At 45.9% G+C, this 22,955-nt stretch overlaps 1 protein-coding gene across 1 annotated transcript in view; it reads left to right on the top strand.

Annotated features, from left to right (window-relative positions):
• The window catches only part of HFM1 (helicase for meiosis 1), a 472,985-nt gene that overhangs the window by 258,870 nt on the left and 191,160 nt on the right, over window positions 1-22,955 (top strand). Inside the window, exon 16 of the mRNA XM_030206735.1 lies at window positions 4,296-4,387. Coding sequence (XP_030062595.1) covers window positions 4,296-4,387 — 92 coding nt within the window. The remainder of the gene's footprint in view (window positions 1-4,295; window positions 4,388-22,955) is intronic.

The following is a 22,955-nucleotide window of genomic DNA, read 5'->3' as shown; positions in this document are numbered from 1 at the left end:
GTGGGATATACTTGGTTGTTTATATTTGTATTCATAATTATATAGCAAATAATAATAATAAAAAAGATAATCCTAACTTTATCTGGTTAAAAAACCACCAACAGCTGTGAGCTGAATATTACCCAAAGCAATTTGGCTTTCAGACTTTCAATTTTGTAATCCAACCAACCTCAGTATAAGTCTGTATATTGTACACACTACTTAGAAATACTTCACCTAAAAGGTGTTAATATGTTTGAGCTTTGGAGGAAAAGACTTCAGCTTTGCCTGTGCTTATCATTAAGCAATCTTGTTATAAGCATCCGGCTATACCTTTATCAACCCAAAAACCTCCACCTTCCTTCTTTTTCAATTTTTATATGGGCTTTTTCTTATTATATCCAGAGAGCTGTATGAAGTGTAGCTGGATGTCAAGAGCAAATAACAACCACAAACCCTGATGTGGTTTTTCAAAACACTGGCCATTGTTGGTTTATGGGTTGTACATGTGAGCATTCTGAAGATTGTTTCCCTACACTGAACTCTACCAATCAAGCGTGGCAGCAATAAAGCTAAGCAGCTTAAAGACTGTAAAGACTTAAATTTAATAAAGTTTTGAGTTTAATATGCTTTACATTATTTAAAATACATTTGTGTATGAACTTGTAGTAAGAAAGGTTTTTTGAGCCCGTGATGAAAGGTTCCAGCCATAAAAGTAAAGGCTGCAGCTTATAAAGGCTGATACCCCCTGGAAGCTCTTTGAGGCTTTTTCCTTCCTATACAGTTCTGCTTTTTGCGATTAGTTTGGCCAGGCTATATTTATGAGAAGTTCTTTTGTACTTTTGTGAGTGTACACTGTAGTCACTAGTTCTCACCTCATTATTGTACAAGTCATTAGTTCTTAGTTTCCACCTGCTGACAGGAGAGCATAAACTCAAGCATATGGACTGGTCTGGAGAAAAGGAAAGAAAATTAGCAGATAAGATATAATTTCTGAGAAACATAAACTCTAACTTATCATTTACACAAAGATTGTGCTTAAATCGTACTCTGGAGAAAACCCCTCAGAAACCAGAGGCAAATTGCCAAAGGTTTTAAACGCTATTACGTTGTATAGACTTAAACGTAAAAGGCACTTGATTTCTATCATAGGGCAGCAAAAACTCCAAAGAGAATTTTAAATATTTTTTATGCTCTTAATGATTGTTTAAATTTACTTCTATTAGTTACGTGAAAAATAACCCTCTCAGCAGCAAACTTTATAATCATTTACAAGTCTGCACTTAGTTTGATTTTCTGAATGCAGCACTGTCTTTTAAGCGTTCAACGGGGGCCACCATTTCACCCCGGCAAAAGGCTTCCTCAGGAACGAAGTGCTGAATGATAATGCTAAGGGTCTAAAGAAACAAAGATTAGTTATTAAATGTTTTAAAAATTGAAGTGAATTATGCACACACCACAACAACCCGAAGGTTCACTTACTTGCAAGGAAAGCGTTCTGTTATTACAAAATGGCGCCTCGGCGTCATACATTGAATAGCTGATTTATATAAGCTCATCATTTAAGTTCTTAAAGAGGAGTCACATGAAGTGGCTAATATGGTCAATGATTTAATGCGTTAATAAAAGATATACCAGTCTATTGACCTGTTCAAACCATATGGTTCGATTGTTTTAAAATTAAAGATCCACTTAGCTTCCCTTCTTTGTAATAGCAATTTGCGATTGCCACCTCTATTCAATTTAACCACTTTGTCTATAGCAAAGCACTCCAGATCCTCAAATTTATGCTTCTTTTCTATACAATGCTCTACAAGGGGTTCTTTACAAACCATTCTTCTGATGTTTGATCTGTGTTCAAGAATCCTGACTTTTAAAGGTCTAGTTGTCATTCCTTTGTAGATTTTTTTACAAGGGCAACTGGTCGAATAGACAACATGGTCAGGCAGACAATTAGTGAAATGTTACAGTTCATATGTCTTATTGGTGTGGACATTGAAAAATTCCTTTTTTGTCTAGTAATCTTGCAAATCTGGCACGTTCCACATTTGTAATGGCCACGAGTCTGATTGGCATTACTCTTGCTTCTTAATCTTACATCTGCAGGACTTACAATGTCCTTGAAGTTATGGCCTCTTGAAAATGCTATGCGTAGATTTGTGTCTTGAAAAATAGGAATGGATTGCATGGTGTCCCCGTAGATTTGTGTCTTGAAAAATGGGAATGGATTGCATGGTGTCCCACTGGTTCTTGACTATGCGCGCTAAATGGGAACTGGTTTTGGTGTATTGCATAACCATAGTCAAAATGTTGTCATCTACTGCACTCCTATTGGTGCTGGATAAAAGTAGTTCTCTGTTATTAAATTTAGCTGTTCTATATGCTTTTTTGAGAACTGTTTTAGAGCAACCTCTTTCTTCTAAATCAGTCATCAGGGCTTATGCAACACCCCGAAACCAGTTCCCATTTAGCGCGCATAGTCAAGAACCGGTGGGACATTATGCAGTCCATTCCTATTTTTCAAGACACAAATCTACGCATAGCATTCTCAAGAGGCAATAACATCAAGGACATTGTGAGTCCTGCAGATGTAAGATTAAGAAGGAAGAGTAATGCCAAATGTGGAAAGTGCCAGATTTGCAAGATTACTAGACAAACAAAGGAAATTTTCAATTTCCACACCAATAAGACATATGAACTGTACCATTTCACTAATTGTCTGTCTGACCATGTTGTCTATTCGATCAGCTGTCCTTGTTTTTTACAATTTACGATTGCCACCGCTATTCAATTTAACCACTTTGTCTATAGCGAAGCACTCCAGATCCTCAAATTTATGCTTCTTTTCTATACAATGCTCTACAAGGGGTTCTTTACGAACCATTCTTCTGATGTTTGATCTGTGTTCAAGAATCCTGACTTTTAAAGGTCTAGTTGTCATTCCTATATAAAGTAATGACAACTAGACCTTTAAAAGTCAGGATTCTTGAACACAGATCAAACATCAGAAGAATGGTTCGTAAAGAACCCCTTGTAGAGCATTGTATAGAAAAGAAGCATAAATTTGAGGATCTGGAGTGCTTCGCTATAGACAAAGTGGTTAAATTGAATAGCGGTGGCAATCGTAAATTGCTATTACAAAGAAGGGAAGCTAAGTGGATCTTTAATTTTAAAACAATCGAACCATATGGTTTGAACAGGTCAATAGACTGGTATATCTTTTATTAACGCATTAAATCATTGACCGTATTAGCCACTTCATGTGACTCCTCTTTAAGAACTTAAATGATGAGCTTATATAAATCAGCTGTTCAACGTATGACGCCGAGGCGCCATTTTGTAATAACAGAACGCTTTCCTTGCAAGTAAGTGAACCTTCGGGTTGTTGTGGTGTGTGCATAATTTACTTCAATAACTAATCTTTCTTTCTTTAGACCCTCAGCATTATCATTCAGCACTTCGTTCCTGAGGAAGCCTTTTGCTGGAGTGAAATGGTGGCCCCCGTTAAACGCTTAAAAGACAGTGCTGCATTCAGAAAATCAAACTAAGTGCAGACTTGTAAATGATTATAAAGTTTGCTGCTGAGAGGGTTATTTTCCAACGTAACTAATAGAAGTAAATTTAAACAATCTTTAAGAGCATAAAAAATATTTAACATTTTCTTTGGAGTTTTTGCTGCCTTATGATAGAAATCAAGCGCCTTTTACATTTGTCTATACAACGTAATAGCGTTTAAAACCTTTGGCAATTTGCCTCTGGTTTCTGAGGGGTTTTCTCCAGAGTACGATTTAAGCACAATCTTTGTGTAAATGATAAGCTAGAGTTTATGTTTCTTAGTATCAGTTTACTTTGTGACAGCTCTAGCATATACTGCAGTCAGTTTGGTTGTTTTTCAGTAAAGATATAATTTCTCCTCTCCTGTATAAGGAGGGATGTTACTGGTATGTGCTGCTTGACAACTGCAGATGAAATTAAAACAGATTTAAGAAGTTATATTTCCTCCTATGACTACAACATACCATAACATAGCAGAAGACAGAATTTCAATGTAGCTGACTTTTGAACCAGGTGGATAATGTTTTGCTTTAAGATGCTTCAAAAATATCTTTGTTACTTCCAAGAGCTGCAAAGAAAATTTTAAACCATATTCTTGCAACACAGTGAGAAACATCTTACATAACTGTTGCAGGAAAAAAAAGAAACAAGGAGGGCTTAGTCTGAAGTTGCTTGAAGAGATCACGGATGTATCATTTCCAGGGCTGATTTGCAGTGCCTGTTGCTTGGCTCATTTCTCTTCTACCTTTTTTCCCCCACAGACACTGGAAGACTGATGGCTTTGTACTACATTACATTTGATACAGTGAAGCAGTTTTGCAGAATTAATGGAACAGAGTCATTAGCTGAACTGGTACAGAAGGCGTACATTTTTTTTAAATCAGTTTTTAAATTGAAAAGGGGCACACTGTCCTATGACTGACTTATTGAAATGAATTATTGTTTTTATTAAGTAAAAGATTTTCTAAGCATATGAAATTTTTAGTGCAAATGATTTTTTATTCATAATATGAAGTAAACAGGTTTATTTTAAGAATACTACAAGTGGTTACTTGAAAAAGTATTGCCCAATATGCAATTTATTCAGTGCTCATTCATTTTTTTTGCAATTTTCAATAATAGTTGTACTTTGTCTGTTACTTGCAGAATTGCACAATACTTCTTTAATATGTTACCATATCATGTAACTTGTGTATAATAGGATATTATTTTTATAATATATTTATTTATTTAGATTTTGCTCACACCTTTTTCAATAGTAGCTCAAGGTGAGTTACATTCATGTACATTGGATATTTCTCTGTCCCAGGAGGGCTCACAATCTAAGTTTGTACCTGAGGCAATGGAGGGTTAAGTGACTTGCCCAAGATCACAAAGAGCAGCAGCAGGATTTGAACTGGCCACCTCTAGATTGCAAGAGCAGTGCTCTAACCACTAGGCCACTCCTCCACTCCATATAGAACATCAGCTGTATGTCAGACATTAACATGTATCCCTTTAATACACTTTGTACTTACCTATTTGTTCTACATTGTACTCATCTATGTACAATTTTTAGCATTAATATTAAAATCTTTTTATGTAGGAAACAACATTTTCTGTCAACAAGCAGGACTGAAAAAGACATACAAGTGCATGATGCCATTGGGTGGTGCTGAGATAGATCTGAGCACTGGGAGAGCTGTTCTAAGTGCAAAGGTCTGAGCATGCAATGGTCACCTCAATAATTCAGTTTTTGATTTTTTTCTGTTACGCCAAATAGATATAAAAACAATGCTTTCCTATATTCAATAGGCTTTTAGCATCTGTGTGTTTCTTCAAAAAAAAAAGTTTATTTTCTTAGTATTGTATTTTCAGCTGAAATGTCTCAGATAAAGTCAGGGTTCTGTCCGTGCTGCACTGTGGAAGAAAAATCTAGAATTTAAGTACCCACTCTAAGTGCTAGAACCATAGCCAGGCTGACTTCAAAATTGTGGGCAGATGTCCCCATGAACCAAAAAAAGACTGCTTGAATTGGCTGTGCCATCATTATGAGAAAACTCTGTTTGCCCAGAAAGAGGAGAAAAGGGCATTGTCTGTACAAAGATCAGCTGACTACACATTCTAGCACATTCCTCTTAGCAGAAGCTCCATCTATATGCCTGCACAGTGACTTTACATAAGTAACATTGGGGCCCTTTTACTAAGCTGCAGTAGAAAGTGGCCTTAGCACATCCTTTCACAGGTTTTTTATGTGCATTGAAGCCATTGAAGAGTGGAGGAGTAGCCTAGTGGTTAGTGCAGTGGACTTTGATCCTGGGGAACCGAGTTCAATTCCCACTGCAGCTCCTTGTGACTCTGGGCAAGTCACTTAACCCTTCATTGCCCCTGGTACAAAAAAAATAAGTACCTGAATATCTGTAAACCGCTTTGATTGTAGTTGCAAAAACCTCAGAAGGGCAGTATATCAAGTCCCATTTCCCTTTCCCCTTTACTGCAGCCAGAAAATGGCTGATTTTCCATTTCCCCTATTAATAGCCATGCACTGACGTTGTCATTAGCGCAGTGTGACATCCCGAGCGAGAATTGGGAGTGGGCTGGTGAAATAATACAGCTTGGCAAAGGGGTGAAACAAAAAATAAGTATTTATTCAAGGGAAACCTTGGGCCTGTTCCTTTCACAGGGCCTGAGATATAGGGTAGGGGAACTTCTGCAGTTCAGTATATTCAGTCTTAGTGGCCTCTGGTTGTAGGACAAACACAGTCTGTGACAGCCTGGGGTTGCCACACCCCAAAGACAGCTGATAAGTCCTCGGTTCTCCCTCGAGGTTCAGGTCTGGCTCCAGCCAGACCTCAAAGCAAAACTTAATGAAGTTCAATCTGGTAAATCAAATGGCATATCTGGTAAATCAAATGGCATACCTCAGCCAGGTTATGATTATGGAACTGTACCTTCCACATCATATGCTGGGGATTCAGATCTGCTCTGCTTGGGCCTCCTTATCCTCAGCCTAGCTCTGTCTTCTGTACTCCCAGGTATGGGCTCTTCCCCTCCCAGCTCACCTCCTCCCAGGGTGGGTCTCATGCTTTTAAGGTGGTCCAGACAATTGAAGATAGTGTTCTTAAGTTGGTCCATGTGTTACGATTTGGCCCATGTTTCATGCTCTCATTCATCTCGCCACCTGGTGGCTGCTATGGATTGACTGCTGGCTGTTTCCCATGTTCCAGAAGGTACTCTGGTCCAGTCCGGATCTTCCAGCCCTCCGGACTGTCTTGGGAGTTTTTGTAACTAAGCAGTACCCTTACCTGGTGACCTCCCTTGTACTTTGCCTTCATTAACCACCTGGATGCTTTCTAGTTTGCCTTGCAACAGAGGTCCTCAGAGGAGTTTCCGTCGGCGAGAGTTGTTGCAGTGCGTCTGTGCTATTTTCCGGTTTCAGCTTTGGCCCTGCTTATCTCCTGGTTTACTCTACTGTCTGTTGCCTGCCCAAGACCCGGCTTATCTCCTGGTTTATTCTACTGTCTGCTGCCTGCCCAAGACTACTACTACTACTTATCATTTCTAAAGCGCTACTAGACATATGCAGCACTGTACAGTTGAACACGAAGAGACAGTCCCTGCTCCACAGAGCTTACAATCTAATTAGGACAAACAGGATAATAAGGAATAAGGACCCTGCTTATCTCTTGGTTTATGCTACTGTCTGTTGCCTGCCCAGGACCCGACTTGTCTCCTTGTTGGTATCCTGTTCCTGCCCTGTCTGGTAAGTCCTGCCGGCCGCCTACACCCAGGTGCTCAACTCCTGGGGAAGGGTGGTCAAGTGCAGGTGAAGTCCAGCGGTTTTCTGTCAGAGGTCTGCCTTGTCTTGTGTTTTGGGTGATTCTCCTGCCGCTCCTCAGCAGGGGTCCAAGGGCTCACTAACCCAGTGGTTTCACAGGAAGCCTGACACCAGGCTATCGGAGGAATTTTTCTTAAGGGAGAGGGGCAGTGTTCTGTAGACCCCCTCACATACACTCTCCCTCAGCTCAATTCTGGTTGAGCACCTGCCATTTCAGGGTCTATCTCCTGGGACAAAAAGTCTGCATTAGCATGCTCTCAGCCTGGCCGATGCTGCATCTGATAGCTAAAAGGTTGGAGGCTAAGGAACCATCACATTACACATACATTGTACTCCTTATATTGAGCTATCTACTGCAGGGGCTGATTGTCAGTGACCAGCAGGAAGTTTCGGCCCAACAGATAGTACTGGAACGTCTCCAGGGCCCACTTGACGATGAGGGCCTCCTCAGTCATTACATAATTCTTTTCTCTTGGGATCAGTTTCTGACTAATGCATTCCACTGGGTAGTCTTCCTCATTCACTTCCTGGGTCAGAACGACTCCCAGCCCAACCTCTGAGACATCAGTCTATATGATAAAGTTTGATTAAAATCCGGTCTGACCAGCACTGGTTCTGAGCAGATAGCCCGTATCTTCTCGGGGGATTTCTTCTGCAGGAGGTTGGTTAGCAGTTCTGCTTTCTCAGCAAATCTGGGGATGAACCGACAGCCACAATCCAAAGGAAAGCTCATACTTGCTTCTTTGTTTGGGGTATCAGCACCCTGGTGATCGCTTCTACCTTCCAGACCTGGGGTCTCGCTTGTCCTTTCCTGACTGAGTATCCCAGATACTAAACTTCTTGTCTTCTCAAGAAACACTTTTTGTGAGTTTGCTGTTAACCCAGCAGTCTATAGTCTGTCCAGTACTGATTCTACTTGGATAAGATGGGACCTCCAATCTTTACTGTAGATGACAATGTTGTCTAGGTAGGCAACTGCATAGCCGTCATGGGGTCTAAGTAGGCAATCCACAAGGCATTGAAAAGTAGCTGGGGCTCCATTAAGGCCGAATGGGAGTACCGTAAATTGGAACAGATCCTGGGGTGTTGAAAAGGCTGTCTTTTCCTTGGTGGCTGGGGTAAGAGGTACCTGCCAATATCCCTTGATTGGTCTAGGGTCGAAATGAATCGGACCCCTCCTAGTCGCTCAATGAGTTCATCAACCCTTGGCATTGGGTAGGCCTCTTGTTGTATTTTGTTTCTTTTTTTGTTCTAGCATGTCTGAAAGTCATTACCCACTGAAACAGTGGGATTAGGCGCTGCAAAACGGTGGTGAGCATTGGGGAGACCTTGTTCAGTCACATGGAAGTCAAGTGACATTTTATAAAAAATATTTTTAAAAAGTGACATTGAAGATTTTTTTGGAGGTTTTTTAAAGTTAGTGATTGAATGATGATGGTGTGCACAACCCTAGCACCTATCTAATTCTGAGGCTTTTTCTTCTATTTTCATAGGAATGTGTTTATATCATACAATTATCAGGTGATACTAATTGACCTATACACACAGATTTGGTGAAGCTATTTTCTGATTTTTGTGATTATTTTACTTCACCTGTCTTGTTTGATATTTGTGGTTTACAAAAATATTAACACATGAAAAAAACAATTTAATTAATGAATTGATAATATTTAAACAATGAAACATAATTTCATTTAAAAACAAAGTACAAATACTTGTAGTTGAAAAAAATAAATAGATCCAAAATTTAAGAACTGACAAAGAAACTGAAGCCTTTTACTGCATCTAAATACAGTCAATTCTAAAACCCTTGGCCATAAAATACACTTCAAACAAATGTAATAAAACAGATGAATGTAATGACAATAGGGGCCTAATCAAGTAATGATGGCTATGTAAATTATAAAATGAAAATGAAAACACAATCAAAAAGAAGGCAAGACTAAGGCACATACCTAAGGAATGTGTCACTGACAACACATGATGTTGACTTGTTAAAAGCAGCCAAGCTTGACTGCTGCACACTACAAAGGATGTACAACCCAGTGGCGTAGGAAGGGGAGGGGCGGTCCGCCCCGGGTGCACGCGCTCGGGGGGGGGGGGGGGGGTGGGTGCCGGCCCCGCTGATTCCCTGCTCTCTCTGCCCCGGAACAGGTTACTTCCTGTTCCGGGGCAGAGAGAGCAGGGAACCAGCGGGGCCGACGCAGCTCCGAGTGACGTGCACTCGGGGCAGATCGGCCCTCCCGCAGGTAAGAATGTGGTCCGGGGGGGGGGGGGGGGTGCGCAGCGGCGACCCGCCCCGGGTGCAATTAGCCCTCGCTACGGCACTGGTACAACCATATGAAAAGTTTACATTATGTAAAAACAAAACAAAGAAAAAAAAACACTTTACCTCATTATCTACAACATGAAAGTGCCAAAAAAACCTAGTAACCTTCAAAACTGTGAAAAAAGTGTACAAACACTACATTTTGAAAGTTCATATGCAATTTGTGAATGAAAGTATCAGAACTGTTACCACCGCTTGAAGGTGAAAATGTGCAGGTACTTCATGTTGACATGAAAATACAATATACATAATAAGAAGTGCATACCTCAAAAGTCTAAGGGGCCCTTTTGCCAGGCTGCGGTAAAAAAATGACCTGTGGATTTGTGGGCACATGGAATTGCATGCCAGGCCACTTTTTATTGCAACGGGAAAAAAACTATTTTTAATATGGAGGTTGTTAATGGTTATGCACTAATATAAAAATTGGCACATGGCCATTTAATGCCTGAGCCCTTACTCCTCTTAATTAGAAGGTGGTAAGGGCTCATGTGCTAACCCGGCGGTAAACAGGCAGCACAGGCTGCAGTCCAATTACTGCCAGGCACTTCTACTCCCTGCCCCTGTACTAGAAAATACAAACGCAGAAGCAAAGAGGTTCGCAGTTTCCACAAAAATTCAACGACAGAAGAAAGTGGAAAACACAACTTCAAGAGATCAATCCGAGACACCAGGGTGAGATGCTCCAGAAAAACTTTATTAGGACCCAAAATACAAAAATTATTTTCTGGCACAGGAAACAGCACGCAACAAAAACAAAACTATTGCCAGGTGCCCGGGTGCACCTGATGGTAGTGCTGTTTTGCCATGCGTTACCCACATGGTAGTGTCACGAACCTGGAATATCAAACGTGGAGACAGATGTACTCCCCTACGACTCGCTTATACCTCTCCTTTGAATAGCTCCACTTTGGGTGCGCCTCCTCTGACATCAGATGCCTTCACCTTATAACCAGGAACTGCTCACTACCTCATTACCTCAGCTACAACCTGTTTGGTGTCTGGTGCGTTTTTCTTGTTGCTGTTCTGCCTGATCTGACTACTGCCTGGACCTGACCATTGCTGGATCGCTGCCTTACTTTGACTACTGCCTGGACCTGACCATTGCTGGATCACTGCCTGACTTTGACTACTGCCTGGACCTGATCTCTGCTAGGTCGCTACCTGACCTGACTTCTGCCTGGACCTGACCACTGCTGGATTGCTGTCTGACCTGACCTCTACCTGGACCTGACCACTGCTGGAGTGCCACCTGACCTGACCTCTGCCTGGACCTGACCACTGCTGGATCGCCGCCTGACCTGACCTCTGCCTGGACCTGACTACAGCTGGATCACTTCCTGACCTGACCTCTGCCTGGACCTGACCACTGCTGGAGCGCCGCCTGCCTTGACCACTGCCTGGTACTGACTTTTGCTCTGTTCTGTCTTTGCCTCCTTCTGTCTGATCTGAGTCCTCTTCCTCACCTGACTCCTAAGTCCTGTTGGCCACCTGAACCCAGGGGCTCAACCGCTAGGGAACAGTGGTCGCCGCAGGTGAAGCTTGGGTTTCTGACTGCTGGTCCTTGGATCAGCACAAGGGCTCACTTCTACTCCCTACCTCGTGACAGGTAGCCCTACCGCTGCCTAGTAAAAGGGCCCCTAAGTGATTTGGAAAGTTAAAAAATGAATAAAAATATAAATGGGGCGTACCCTAGAAAGTAGATAAAAATAGAATACTGAAGTCATCACGATCTGTGATTTTGTGGCATTACACCTTTTGGAAATTTATACCAGTTAATTTACAACTTGTTACTAACTATATTATGTTTTAGAAAGGCCTAAAGACATTGTTGTTTCAGATATATGTGACTAATAAATAATTGGTTGCAGTTACCTTTATTATCTGGTTTTCTCTTATGATACTGTGTAGGTTCAAGTACATCTTGTAATCATACTATGCAATTTCCCAGACTGTTGTGTTCTAGAATCTTGCTGTAATCTGCTGTGAGCTGTTTATATGGGAATGGCAAGCTATAAGTTAATTAACTGTAACTATAAGTGTATATATATCTATATTTCACTTTTTGCGCTCTTTGTTCTTCAGAAGGGAACCGGCAGATCTTTTAGTTGATGGAACAGGGTTTACTCAGCGGATTGGGTGATCTACTTTTAGTATTCTATTTTTATCTATTTTCTAAGATATGCTCTGTTTATATTGCTTATTATTCATTTTTAACTTTCCAAGTCACTTAAGGGCCCCTTTACTAAGCTGCAGTAAAAGGGGCCCTGCACTAGCAGCAGCGGCTGGTTTTGCTGCACTCCAGGGCCCCTTTTACCGCAATAGCTAAAAAGGCTGATAAAAGAAATGGCCATGCAGTGAATTTGCACTTGCTGTGTGATCATTTCTGGGGGAGAACTTATCACCACCCATTGAGGTGGCAGTAAGGGCTCCCGCGCTAACTCGGCAGTAACTGGGCAGTGCACAACGCTGCCTGATTACCAACGGGTAACCCCCTGTGGAAATATTTTTTTAAAATATTTCTGCTTGTGCCAGAAATGGCACGTGCTGAGGATGGAACTACCTCCAGCACCCACGTTCGACTGGAGGTAGCTCTGGGTTGACAACCCTTTAGTAAAAGGGCCCCTTACACTTTTGAGATATGCATTTTCTATTATGTATATTGCGTTTTTATGCCAATATGACACACCTGCACACTTTCACCTTCAAGCAGTAGTAACAGTTCTGTTGCACTTTCATTCACAATTTGCATATATACTTTCAAAATGTAGTGTTTGTACACTTTTTTTCACAGTTTTGAAAGATACTAGTGGGGGTTTTTTTCTGGCACTTTCATGTTGTGGATAGTGAGGTAGTGTTTTTTTGCATTTTTTTACATAATGTAAACTTTTCATATGGTTGTGTATCCTTTATTCTCCGAGGACAAGCAGGCTGCTTGTTCTCACTGATGGGTGACGTCCGCGGCAGCCCCTCCAATCGGAATCTTCACTAGCAAAAGCCTTTGCTAGCCCTCGCGCGCCGATGCGCACCGCGCATGCGCGGCCGTCTTCCCGCCCGAAACCGGCTTGAGCCGGCCAGTCTTCTTTTCTCCGCGCTCGGTACGGTTGTGTTTTACCGTTCGTGCCCCGGAAAGTCGACCTCGCGCGTCTTTTTTCGACATTTTTCTGTGAGAAATCCAGAAATCATTTGGACTAGCCACTTTCGGTTTTTCCTTCCTCTACTTCGAGTTTTTTCGCCCCGTTAAGTTTTCTTTCGTCGTCGGGGTAGGCCTTACTTAGGCCCCGGTCGAAATTTCCCTTTTTTTCTGTGCCAAATTTCGCCATTTCGTCTTTCGATTTCGCCGGCGTGATTTTTCCGCCCATGACATCGAAGCCTTCCAGCGGCTTCAAGAAGTGCACCCAGTGCGCCCGGGTAATCTCGCTCACTGACAGGCACGCGTCGTGTCTTCAGTGTCTGGGGGCTGGGCACCGCCCTCAGGCCTGTAGTCTGTGTTCCCTTTTGCAAAGGCGGACTCAGGTAGCGAGGTTAGCCCAGTGGAACATTTTGTTCTCGGGCTCTTCGTCGGCATCGGCACCGGGGGTATCGAGTGCATCGACGTCTTCAGCGTCCAGACCTTCATCCTCGGCGGCTAGTGCATTGAGGCATCGGCCCTCTGCATCGGCGCCGAGACATCGGACAGCTGCATCGACGTCGGTGGTACCGGGACCTCGTCTGCTGATGTCGTCGGACGGTGGTGCTTCGTCTGGAGTGCAGGTGAGGGCTGTCCATTCCCCTGCTGGTGGCGGTGAGCCTTCGGGTGGGTCTCCCCCTACCCTGAGGGCTCCTGCGGTACAGCCCCCCCGAGACCGACCCTCTTAGGTCTCGGCCCCGAGGAAGCGACGGCTGGATTCTACGTCCTCCTCGTCGGTACCGGGAAGCTCCGGTGACATGCTTCGTCCCAAGAAGTCGAAGAAGCATCGTCACCGGTCCCCTTCCCATGTCGGTACCGAGAGCTCTGGGTCGCCGAAGGAGTCGGCACCCAGCAGGCATCGGCGCCGAGAGGACCGCTCACCCTCTGTTCAGGAGGTGTCGATGCGCTCCACTCTGGACAGCCCGGAACAGCCTCCATGCCCGGAACAGGTTCTGACGTCGACGCCTGCATCGACCTCCATGCCTTTCTCTGCAGCCGCTCTGAACGAGAGCCTCCGGGCCGTCCTCCCAGAGATTCTGGGAGAGCTGTTGCGCCCTACCCCTCCGGTACCGGCGGTGCTTGCGCCACCGGTACCGTCGAGCGTGGCGCCGGCTGGCCCATCGCCCGAGGTGAGGTCTCCGGCGTCGGTGCCGCGTGCGGTGCTGGCTGCCGTCGCCTCCCAGGAAGGCTCCCCGACTACGTCGGCGGAGGGAGCTTCGCCGATGCGGGCGAGGGAGTCTACCTCTCGACGCCCCCATCGTGGACGTGGCTCCACGGAGTCGAGTCGGGCACGGTTGCAGACACAGGTCCGTGAACTTGTGTCTGACACCGAGGGTGAGGCCTCGTGGGAAGAGGACCCCAGATATTTCTCTGACGAGGAGTCTGAGGGTCTTCCTTCCGATCCCACTCCCTCTCCTGAAAGACAGCTTTCTCCTCCCGAGAGTCTGTCTTTCGCTTCCTTTGTCCGGGAGATGTCTACGGCCATCCCCTTCCCGGTGGTTGTGGAGGACGAGCCCAGGGCTGAAATGTTTGAGCTCCTGGACTATCCTTCTCCACCTAAGGAAGCGTCCACTGTTCCCTTGCACCATGTCCTAAAAAAGACATTGCTTGCGAACTGGACCAAGCCTTTAACTAATCCCCACATCCCCAAGAAGATCGAGTCCCAGTACCGGATCCATGGGGACCCAGATCTGATGCGCACTCAGTTGCCTCATGATTCTGGAGTTGTGGATCTGGCCCTAAAGAAGGCTAAGAGTTCTAGGGAGCATGCTTCGGCGCCCCCGGGCAAGGACTCTAGAACCTTAGACTCCTTTGGGAGGAAGGCTTACCATTCTTCTATGCTCGTGGCCAAAATTCAGTCTTACCAGCTCTACACGAGCATACACATGCGGAACAATGTGCGGCAGTTGGCGGGCTTGGTTGATGCGCTCCCCCCTGAGCAAGCCAAGCCATTTCAGGAGGTGGTCAGGCAGCTGAAGGTGTGCAGAAAATTCCTGGCCAGAGGGGTGTATGACACCTTTGATGTTGCGTCCATGGCCGCTGCTCAAGGTGTGGTGATGCGCAGGCTCTCATGGCTGCGTGCCTCCGACCTGGAGAATAGAATCCAGCAGCGGATTGCGGACTCGCCTTGCCGTGCGGATAACATTTTTGGAGAGAAAGTCGAACAGGTGGTAGAGCAGCTCCACCAGCGGGACACCGCATTCGACAAATTCTCCCGCCGGCAGCCTTCAGCCTCTACCTCTACAGGTAGAAGATTTTTTGGGAGAAGGAAGACTGTTCCCTACTCTTCTGGCAAGCGTAGGTACAATCCTCCTTCTCGACAGCCTGCGGCCCAGGCTAAGCCCCAGCGCGCGCGCTCTCGTCAGCAGCGTGCGCCTCAGCAAGGCCCCTCGGCTCCCCAGCAAAAGCAAGGGACGAGCTTTTGACTGGCTCCAGCAGAGCATAGCTGACATACAAGTGTCAGTGCCGGGCGACCTGCCAGTCGGAGGGAGGTTGAAAGCTTTTCACCAAAGGTGGCCTCTCATAACCTCCGATCAGTGGGTTCTCCAAATAGTCCGGCAAGGATACACCCTCAATTTGGCCTCAAAACCTCCAAATTGCCCGCCGGGAGCTCAGTCTTACAGCTTCCAGCACAAGCAGGTACTTGCAGAGGAACTCTCCGCCCTTCTCAGCGCCAATGCGGTCGAGCCCGTGCCATCCGGGCAAGAAGGGCTGGGATTCTATTCCAGGTACTTCCTTGTGGAAAAGAAAACAGGGGGGATGCGTCCCATCCTAGACCTAAGGGCCCTGAACAAATATCTGGTCAAAGAAAAGTTCAGGATGCTTTCCCTGGGCACCCTACTTCCCATGATTCAGGAAAACGATTGGCTATGCTCTCTGGACTTGAAGGATGCCTACACACACATCCCGATACTGCCAGCTCACAGACAGTATCTGCGATTTCAGCTGGGCACACGTCACTTCCAGTACTGTGTGCTACCCTTTGGGCTCGCCTCTGCGCCCAGGGTGTTCACAAAGTGCTTGGCTGTAGTAGCAGCAGCACTTCGCAGGCTGGGGGTGCACGTGTTCCCATATCTCGACGATTGGCTGGTGAAGAACACGTCCGAGGCAGGAGCCCTGCAGTCCATGCAGATGACTATTCGCCTCCTGGAGCTACTGGGGTTTGTGATAAATTACCCAAAGTCCCATCTTCTCCCGACGCAGAGACTCGAATTCATAGGAGCTCTGCTGGATTCTCGGACGGCTCGCGCCTATCTCCCAGAGGCGAGAGCCAACAACTTGTTGTCCCTCGTCTCGCGGGTGCGAGCGTCCCAGCAGATCACAGCTCGGCAGATGTTGAGATTGCTGGGCCACATGGCCTCCACAGTTCATGTGACTCCCATGGCCCGCCTTCACATGAGATCTGCTCAATGGACCCTAGCTTCCCAGTGGTTTCAGGCTGCTGGGGATCTAGAAGACGTGATCCACCTGTCCACGAGTTTTCTCGAATCCCTGTATTGGTGGACGATTTGGTCCAATTTGACTCTGGGACGTCCTTTCCAAATTCCTCAGCCACAAAAAGTGCTGACCACGGATGCGTCTCTCCTGGGGTGGGGAGCTCATGTCGATGGGCTTCACACCCAAGGCAGCTGGTCCCTCCAGGAACGCGATCTACAGATCAATCTTCTGGAGTTACGAGCGATCTGGAACGCTCTGAAGGCTTTCAGAGATCGGCTGTCCCACCAAATTATCCAAATTCAGACAGACAACCAGGTTGCCATGTACTACGTCAACAAGCATGGGGGCACCGGATCTCGCCCCCTGTGTCAGGAAGCCGTCAGCATGTGGCTCTGGGCGCGCCGGCACGGCATGGTGCTCCAAGCCACATATCTGGCAGGCGTAAACAACAGTCTGGCCGACAGACTGAGCAGGATTATGCAACCTCACGAGTGGTCGCTCAACTCCCGAGTGGTGCGCCAGATCTTCCAAGCGTGGGGCACCCCCTTGGTGGATCTTTTCGCATCTCGAGCCAACCACAAAGTCCCTCAGTTCTGTTCCAGGCTTCAGGCCCACGGCAAACTGGCATTGGATGCCTTCCTCCTGGATTGGGGGGAGGGTCTGCTGTATGCTTATCCTCCCATTCCTCTGGTGGGGAAGACTTTGTTGAAACTCAAGCAAGACCGAGGCACCATGATTCTGATTGCTCCTTTTTGGCCGCGTCAGATCTGGTTCCCTCTTCTTCTGGAGTTGTCCTCCGAAGAACCCTGGAGATTGGAGTGTTTTCCGACCCTCATCACGCAGGACGAAGGGGCGCTTCTGCATCCCAGCCTCCGGTCCCTGGCTCTCACGGCCTGGATGTTGAGAGCGTAGACTTTGCCTCTTTGGGTCTGTCAGAGGGTGTCTCCCGCATCTTGCTTGCTTCCAGGAAAGATTCCACTAAGAGGAGTTACTTCTTTCTATGGAGGAGGCTTGCCGTCTGGTGTGACAGCAAGGCCCTAGATCCTCGCTCTTGTCCTACACAGACCCTGCTTGAATACCTTCTACACTTGTCTGAGTCTGGTCTCAAGACCAACTCTGTAAGAGTTCACCTTAGTGCAATCAGTGCATACCATTACCATGTGGAAGGTAAGCCGATCTCAGGACAGCCTTTAGTTGTTCGCTTCATGAGAGGTTTGCTTTTGTCAAAGCCCCCTGTCAAGCCTCCTACAGTGTCATGGGATCTCAATGTCGTTCTCACCCAGCTGATGAAACCTCCTTTTGAGCCACTGAACTCCTGCCATCTGAAGTACTTGACCTGGAAGGTCATTTTCTTGGTGGCAGATACTTCAGCTCGTAGAGTCAGTGAGCTTCAGGCCCTGGTAGCCCAGGCTCCTTACACCAAATTTCATCATAACAGAGTAGTCCTCCGCACTCACCCTAAGTTCCTGCCAAAGGTTGTGTCGGAGTTCCATCTGAACCAGTCAATTGTCTTGCCAACATTCTTTCCCCGTCCTCATTCCTGCCCTGCTGAACGTCAGCTGCACACATTGGACTGCAAGAGAGCATTGGCCTTCTATCTGGAGCGGACACAGCCCAACAGACAGTCCGCCCAATTGTTTGTTTCTTTTGATCCCAATAGGAGGGGAGTGGCTGTGGGGAAACGCACCATATCCAATTGGCTAGCAGATTGCATTTCCTTCACTTACGCACAGGCGGGGCTGGCTCTTGAGGGTCATGTCACGGCTCATAATGTTAGAGCCATGGCTGCGTCGGTAGCCCACCTGAAGTCAGCCTCTATTGAAGAAATTTGCAAAGCTGCGACGTGGTCATCTGTCCACACATTCACATCTCATTACTGCCTGCAGCAGGATACCCGACGCGACAGTCGGTTCGGGCAGTCAGTTCTTCAGAACCTGTTTGGGCTTTAGGATCCAACTCTACCCCCTGAGGGCCCTGTTTGTTCTGTTCCAGGCTCTACTCTCAGTTAGTTGGTAAATTTTTTAGGTCAATCTCAGTTATGTCCTCGCCGTTGCGAGGCCCAATTGACCATGTTTGTTGTTTTGAGTGAGCCTGGGGGCTAGGGATACCCCATCAGTGAGAACAAGCAGCCTGCTTGTCCTCGGAGAAAGCGAATGCTACATACCTGTAGAAGGTATTCTCCGAGGACAGCAGGCTGATTGTTCTCACAAACCCGCCCGCCTCCCCTTTGGAGTTGAGTCTTCCCTTGTCTTTGTCTTGCTACACATGAGACTGGCCGGCTCAAGCTGGTTTCGGGCAGGGAAGACGGCCGCGCATGCGCGGTGCGCATCGGCGCGCGAGGGCTAGCAAAGGCTTTTGCTAGTGAAGATTCCGATTGGAGGGGCTGCCGCGGACGTCACCCATCAGTGAGAACAATCAGCCTGCTGTCCTCGGAGAATACCTTCTACAGGTATGTAGCATTCGCTTAGTGTGCAGCAATTAGGCTTAGCTGGTTTTAACAATCCAACATCATTTGTTGTCAATGTCACATTCCTTAGGTATGTGCCTTTTTCTTGTCTTCTTTTTAATTTTGCTTTTATATTTTATGTAGCCAGCATTTTATAATTTACATAGTCCTTAGATTTAACATCCAAGACTTTTAGAACTGACTGTATTTAGGTGCAGTTGAAGGCTTCAGTTTCTTTGTCATATCAATCCTGGTGAAAACGCACTGTACACCTTGTACTGCCAGCGAGCCTTGGCCGCCTATCTGGAGCGGGCTAAAACCCAAAGACAGTTCACTCAGCTTTTTTTTTTTTTTTTATCCAAACACGATGGGGGCAGCCATTGGTAAATGTACTCTGTCAAATTGGCTGGCATATTGTATTTTCTTCAGTTATGCCCATGCTGGGTTGACTCTTTGAGGGTCATGTAATGGCTCACAATGCGTTGGTAGCCTGCTTGGGATCAGCCTCTGTTGAAGAGATTTGCAGAGCTGCAATGTGGTCTTCAGTCCACATATTCACATCTTATTACTCAAACTGGGCAGGTGGCACCTTGGCACTGTCATTTCATTTCAAACCATGTAACAGATGTATCCACAATTGACAAGCTATCCGAGAAGAGTGGAATTTATTTTGGTCGCAGCATTCTACAACTTACATATGCAAAGACATTCACAATAGCAAGCAATTAAATACATATATACAGTTTGCAGTAACAAGCAATTAAATTCCTGACTCGATCTTCTATCTAGAGCATTGTATGATAAGGGGTCTAGCCTTTTGAGTCACACAGCTCCTTCTACTTCCGCCTTACTCATGAAGTAAATGCTCTGCCTATGGCATATACCATAGATGTGCCTAGGTGCTGTCATCACAGCTTTGTTCAGGGGATTGCCGTCAGAACATCTTCCCCTTCTCAACCGTTGAATCTCTTTCTTGAAGTCTTCAGCCTTCCCATTCCATCAGTCTGAGGTAGGCACCGCCTATTATCTGTCACTAACCACCCTCCATACAAGAGGGGGACTGCTCCTGGTCTTAGATATCGCCCTTGCCACTGCTAGCATGGGACAAAACCACATCACATTTGTCGTTGGTTTGGTGTAAGACATATTGATGTGTACTCTATCAGGCTAGGACCCACCACCATAGACCGGGACAGTGACACCTCGCTTGTCGTGGTCTCCCCACCAACCCGAATCCGAGCTGCAGCCACTCTTAATACTTTGGGCTCACTCAAAAATCCAGGTAGCCATAGCTTGAGATAGACTGCTTCCACCTATAAATAAGAGGCCTTGCCATAATGAGTCAAGTTGCCCACCTGCCAAGGTTTTTTGGGCCTATCTTCCCTTCCTGTGCAAATAAGCCAGACCTATATGAATCTGATCCCCTTATTGCGTTGTTTAGCCAGCGAACAAAGAACCAGAGTGGAAGAAACAGAAAACTGCACATGTGCTTCCTATTTGGTGAGACACACAGGGTTTGGACTTGGAAACTATTTTGAACTTATATCCGTGGCTAGTCTGTGATGAATAATGATAGCCTTAGGAGGTGTGCATATTAGCTATAGCTGTAAGCATATCCAAGGTAGGTACACTGGTGTGGCAGTGACCACACTTGAGATCGTATAGAATGCGGCTATTGGCCTTGTGGAAGGCCGATGTGAAGATTACCCAATAAAGGACTTGGCCTTGTGGAAGGCCAATGTAGAGATGTTGAGATTACAAATAAAGACAAATGATAATAAGGTTTCACACAAAAGTACAAAGAATAATGCTCAGGAATAACTTAAGTGTAGTCCTTTTTCCAATCTCATGTTAAGTCCTTTTGTCGTTATAAGACACCTGAAATGATGTGCCATCAGAGTAGCATGGCATGCAAATTCCATGTACGATATGTAGGAATTGTAGGAAGTGTTTTGCAAGTATGTAAGACACTGCCATGTACATTCCGGTGTTTGTGATATATAAAAACCTGCCATCCGAATACTACTGAAATAGTGCCTATTCATATGCTGGTGGTATATTGGAAAACTGCAAGCTGAAGGCTATTGCAGTAACGCACATTCAGGTGCAATTATTATACGAGAAACTTGCAAACTAGAAGGCTATTGAAGCAGTGTACTTTCAGGTTCAGCTGGTATATAAGAAACCTGAAAGCAGTGGTGTTCCTTGGTCGGCTGGCACCCTTGGGCGGATCACCACTGCACCCCCCCCCCCCCCCCCCCGATGCAGCGTCCCCCCCCCCCCCCAGGTGCATCGTCCCTCCCCAGCGCATCATCTCAGGACACCGCTCCTGGGTGCATTGCCTCTTACCTCCTGGGGTGCTGGGAGCAGTCATGTGGCTGTCAGCTCCGCCGGTTTCCTGCTCCCTCTGCCCCAGAAGTAACATCTAGGTGGTTTACAGGCTAAAACCGAAAATTTCTGAGAACTACAATATTTGATAGGCCAGATAGTATCACTCTTTAGTATCACAATCAGTCAAAGGTGAAGGGTAAATGGAGGAAAAGGGGAGAGAGACAGTTCTTACAAGAACCAGGGGAGTATTTAACAATGCAATATGATAACCCAACTCTTTTATGTGACTAATTGAAAGGCTGTTCAAAAACCAGGTGATATAAGAATTCTGCAGTTATTTCGTCGTTCATTCATTGCAACTAAAAATTAATCCAAAGTCTTACACACTGTCATGTAAAGTCGTTACTCTGTTTTGCCTTTTCTGGTTACTAAACTGCTGCACTGCGGAATAGTCAGTAGCCAGAGTGAAATGCCCTTAGCTACAATATGGCCTACACAACGCAAGCCATTCCGAAGGCCAAAGTGGGGGCTTACAATCATAATATGGCGATCGTGGTGTGCGATTTGAAAAATCCAGCCACTCACCCAAGGTAAAAATTCTGGGAGAACCCTTTAAGTTCCCTCATCATATGTACCAAGATTGCCTATGGAACACAAAGCCACGTGCAGTCATGCCTGCACCTCGAACTGCCGTCACTAGTGGAACACACAGGCAGAATATGCCATGCAGCTTGTTGGCTGAAACAAGAGCCGCTACAATTTATTTCTTAACCACAGGGTACCTGGAAATGAAAGGAAGTTAGGTATGCACATGTCTGTACATACTAAGTCATGTAGGAAAGGGTGAAAGTAAGGGTTTTGGAGGAGCAGTGTTCCTGGTGGCTATTCATATATCTCTCCTGGTCACAATGTATATGACTGAGTAAAAAAGGGAACACTGCCCATAGCAGGTTGAAAAACCCCACAGGTGACTGTGCTAATTTGCTTGTTTTGTCCCATGATCTACTTGCTAGTGTGACACATCCCACATGGCCACTAGAATAATCATGTTCAAGGCAAGCATTCTAACCACTGTGCTACATCTGTAGTTAGAAAAATTTTGGTGCCGCACCCTTGTACAAGATGGTTGTGGCAGAAGATTTTGCTCCATCTGGAAATTGCTGTTGCCCCAGCAGCAGAGAAACCCCTTAGATGGAACCCCAAAATTAACATATGGGACTAGGCCCTCACCACTAAGAGCTGCAGTGGGAAATAAACCCCACTGCACCTCGATCGAAGGTCACTGCACCCTGCCTTAGGCTGACAGGCCACCTTTTGGAAACCTGGTCCATACTTCAACAAGTCTTCTAATCGGAACACCTGCCAGAGTCCCCATTCTGCTCAGGAAGATAACACCTCCCAAGGTTTTTCACAGGCCTCCCTTTTTTTGGCAAGAGGCTACATGACCTCCAGTGGCTACCTGACTTCCTAGTGCCTTTGAACCCACAATGCAAAGCTTGCACAAGCGCTTGCACAATCACAACTCACATTGGGTACAGCAACTGTACATGGCCTCCCGTATAGTTTTTGGGTAGCTTGGGAAAATTACATAAAGCCCACACAGCTCAGGCCAGGACCACAGCCCCACCTTGAACAAGTGGCTGCAAGCACTCAACCCAAGGGAACCAAGAAATCCGTGGTGATGGAAAGACTGTGAAAGGCGTACATGCCCTGCACCCATTTCTGCAATGAGTGAGCACAGGCTGTGTAAATGCCTCCATGTGCCCATGCCCCTATTACTGAAGAAAGCTAGAAGGGTGAAATATGAGGGCCAAGTCCCCTTCTTGGAGACCGTGAGGCCAGGCATTGTGCATCTCTGTAGCAAATCCAGTGGGGAGAGTAATCTAGGCAGTTT

The sequence above is a fragment of the Microcaecilia unicolor genome, chromosome 6 (genome assembly GCF_901765095.1).
Source record: "Microcaecilia unicolor chromosome 6, aMicUni1.1, whole genome shotgun sequence".
Classification (NCBI taxonomy): Eukaryota; Metazoa; Chordata; class Amphibia; order Gymnophiona; family Siphonopidae; genus Microcaecilia; species Microcaecilia unicolor.
The sequence above is the reverse complement of the archived record's forward strand: the minus strand, read 5'-3'. Positions and strand labels throughout refer to the sequence as shown.